Source organism: Diadema setosum, chromosome 18, assembly GCF_964275005.1.
Source record: "Diadema setosum chromosome 18, eeDiaSeto1, whole genome shotgun sequence".
NCBI lineage: Eukaryota > Metazoa > Echinodermata > Echinoidea > Diadematoida > Diadematidae > Diadema > Diadema setosum.
The window spans coordinates 28,749,765-28,752,840 of record NC_092702.1 but is presented as its reverse complement, the minus strand read 5'-3'; the positions used below and the strand labels follow the sequence as shown (position 1 = coordinate 28,752,840).

The 3,076-nt window shown below is 41.3% G+C and overlaps 1 protein-coding gene across 1 annotated transcript; it reads left to right on the top strand.

The window, feature by feature from the left end:
* The first annotated feature begins 575 nt into the window (after window positions 1–575).
* On the top strand, window positions 576–1,490 carry LOC140241430 (uncharacterized). Its single transcript, XM_072321160.1, has one exon. The coding sequence runs from the start codon at window positions 576–578 to the stop codon at window positions 1,488–1,490; it is 915 nt and encodes a 304-aa protein (XP_072177261.1).
* The last annotated feature ends 1,586 nt before the right edge of the window (window positions 1,491–3,076 follow it).

The following is a 3,076-nucleotide window of genomic DNA, read 5'->3' as shown; positions in this document are numbered from 1 at the left end:
TGCTTGCTGTTGTTATCTTTGCTGATTTTCGTTAATATATTATGTCAGATGGTTGTTGGACAAAGAGGAGAATATTGAGCTATCCAAAGTATTAGAAAGTTTGCGACAAATGTACAATATTGATCTGACCGCCGCACGAACTGTGTCGTGATGCGTGTTGCTGATGCATGTGGTTGCCATAGTGAGGGTGATGTTTATATTGCTGGTAAGGATAGACGTAAATGTAAATGTACTTAAGGCAGTATTCCTAAACGGAGAGAAAGATTACAATGACTGCTTCTCCCGTAGCTGTTACACAAGATGTACTCCTTGCCGCTCATTAAAACCTTTTCTTTTCACTGGTAGCATCGCTAAGTTGTGAAACTTCTTGAGACATAGGGCTGACATATAGCAAAGAGAGTGAAATGGTAATGTATTAACAACGACTAAAACAAAAATCTGAAGACAGAAGACGAACAAGCAGGGGGTAGTGATAATGATGTTGATGGCATTAACGATTTGATCATCACGGTAAAAAGACGTGATCTCTTTTGTCAGTTCCAGTTTTGCCCTTTTTAATAGTGGTAAACCTGTTTATGGAACGGTTTGAACGCCAGGCTCTACATTCGTACACTGGAATCTCACCAACATACTGGTTCCGTTACGTAGATGATACGTGGGTAAAAATCAGGGAAGACCAACTGGATTCCTTCTTTGACCACATCAACAAGGTGAATAAGTACATCAAGTTCACACAAGAGAGAGCAAAGGAGGGAAAACTCGCTTTTCTGGATTGCCTGGTCAATATTCAGAGTGACGGTACGCTACACACATCAGTCTATAGGAAAGAAACACACACGGATCAGTACCTTTCCTTTGATTCGCATCACCCCCTGGTCCACAAGCTAGGGGTAATCAAAACCCTACTCCACCGGGCAGATATCATCTGTTCTGATGAGGACACGAAAATCAAGGAAAACAGGCACGTTAAAGAGGCACTCAACGCATGTGGATACAGCGGTTGGACATTCGAGAAGGCAGTTCACAAATCCAAACCAAGACACAAGGACAAACCGAACCAAAGCAAGACAACGACAGAAAAGCGGAGGTACAACGTGACGGTTCCCTATGTTTCCGGACTTTCAGAGAAAATCCGTAGAATCTTCAGCAAACATCATATTCCTGTCTCGTTCAAACCTACCAACACACTGAGACAGATGTTAGTCCATCCTAAGGACAAGACCCCGAAGGACCAACAAAACAACGTGGTCTATGCTATCCAATGCAAGGATGATGAATGTGATGAGCTATACATAGGAGAGACAAAGCAGACCTTAGCCAAACGTATGTACCAGCACAGACGAGCTAGCTCGTCTGGATGTGGAGACTCTGCCGTATACTCCCATATGAACAGCAGTAACCACACCTTTGACAACAAGGACGTAGTCATCTTAGATCGCGAGGCACGGTGGTTCGAGAGGGGAGTATATAAAAGAGTCCATCTACGTTAAAAGGGAGGAGCCATCCCTAAACCGAGGAGGGGGCCTGAGACACAACCTAGCCGGAGCCTACAACCCGGCGGTTCGGAAGATTCCTCGGCGCTTTCCGAAATTCCCCGACCCTGTTACGGGTCAACAACCAATTGCCGCCAAAGATCAGTCGGCCTGATGAAGCGTCCCAGAGCGGACGCGAAACGTCGCTACTCCAAATTACAAGTAAGTCCAGTTGACTAGATTTACCGATATTGTTCATGTGATACTTACCTGGATGACTGAGAACATTCACAGACATAACTTTTTAATGTGTAACGTAGAATAATTATTATCGGCACACGAGAAGCCCACCTGTACCATAATCCTTAGTGTGTGCCCGAAGATGTGCCATTAGGAACTTCTATACCCCTAATGAAGATGACATTTAATAGCCAGTGATACGTTCCCTCCTTTCTCATCTTCTTGGTAATCACGGAAGCCATCCCCGCCAAAATGTCGATACAAAATTAATAACTGGGGGGTGCAGACGATAGGTACACCACGCTCCTCGCCTTGGGACACACAAGCGGTATCAACTCGTGTCGACATCATGAAACTAGTAATTCATTTACACATTGCCTGCTCTCCTTACGCGCGTGACCACTCCGATGCGGTAATCATACAATGACCGTGGGGCATATAAATGGCTGGTTCTTTATATTTTATCTTATCCTTTTTTTAACGTTGCCATCTTTGAAGTCGTTTGCTGAATTAGTTTCTGGCAATCGCAAAGGAGGAGAACCAGTTTTCGCTCTCTTTTTCTTCTTTTTAGTTGTTTTTGGTAGTTTCCTGATTGGAACGAAGCTGTTCCCGGGAGGTATACAACCGAGTAATGACACGTTCAGGAGATATTTTGAGACAAAAGTTGGTCGCAGAAAATTAAGAATGTCATGACTAGTACTGTACAATTAAGAAGATTGTCTCCAATATCCATGCCATCGTTTCTATCGAATCAGTAAATATGATTTGAAAAGGTAATCCGTTAGGTGACTGATTTGATTAAAGATTTGTGATTCTGAAATTGGAATGCGGTTCGTTTATCCGAAAATGAAATGAGGTTCGTAATTCCGAAGGCTCGTTGATACGTTCCGTTCTTTAATTTTTCGATTTTCGAACTTTTTTTCATTTCATTCATATAAATTGTATTAATTTTCAACAAATATAAAGCATGGAAAAAATCAATATGCACATTCTACATATTATATCGAAATATGATATATATATATAAGCGCAATGATATATTGAAAAGGCTATATAGATACATGTTATTTAACGAATAATGATGAAAATGTCGAAAAAATCATTTTCGGACTGTCGAACCTTCGGAAAGCGAACCTTATTTTATTCGTGGATAAACGAACCAAAATAACAAACCTTATTTCATTTTCGGACTTACAAACCTTTGACCTTAGGGATGACGAACCCCACAAATATTAGGATTAGCGAACCTTATTTCTTTTTTCTGTGTGTTTTTTTTTTTTTTTTTTTGACTAACCTACATCTTGATCTAGGGAGTGTGTATGTTTCGGAATAACAAACAGCAACCTCCACCCAGAAACATGAAC

Coding starts and splice junctions, on each gene's coding strand:
- LOC140241430 (XM_072321160.1), top strand. CDS start 576: ATGGAACGGTTTGAACGCCAGGCTCTACATTCGTACACTGGAATCTCA.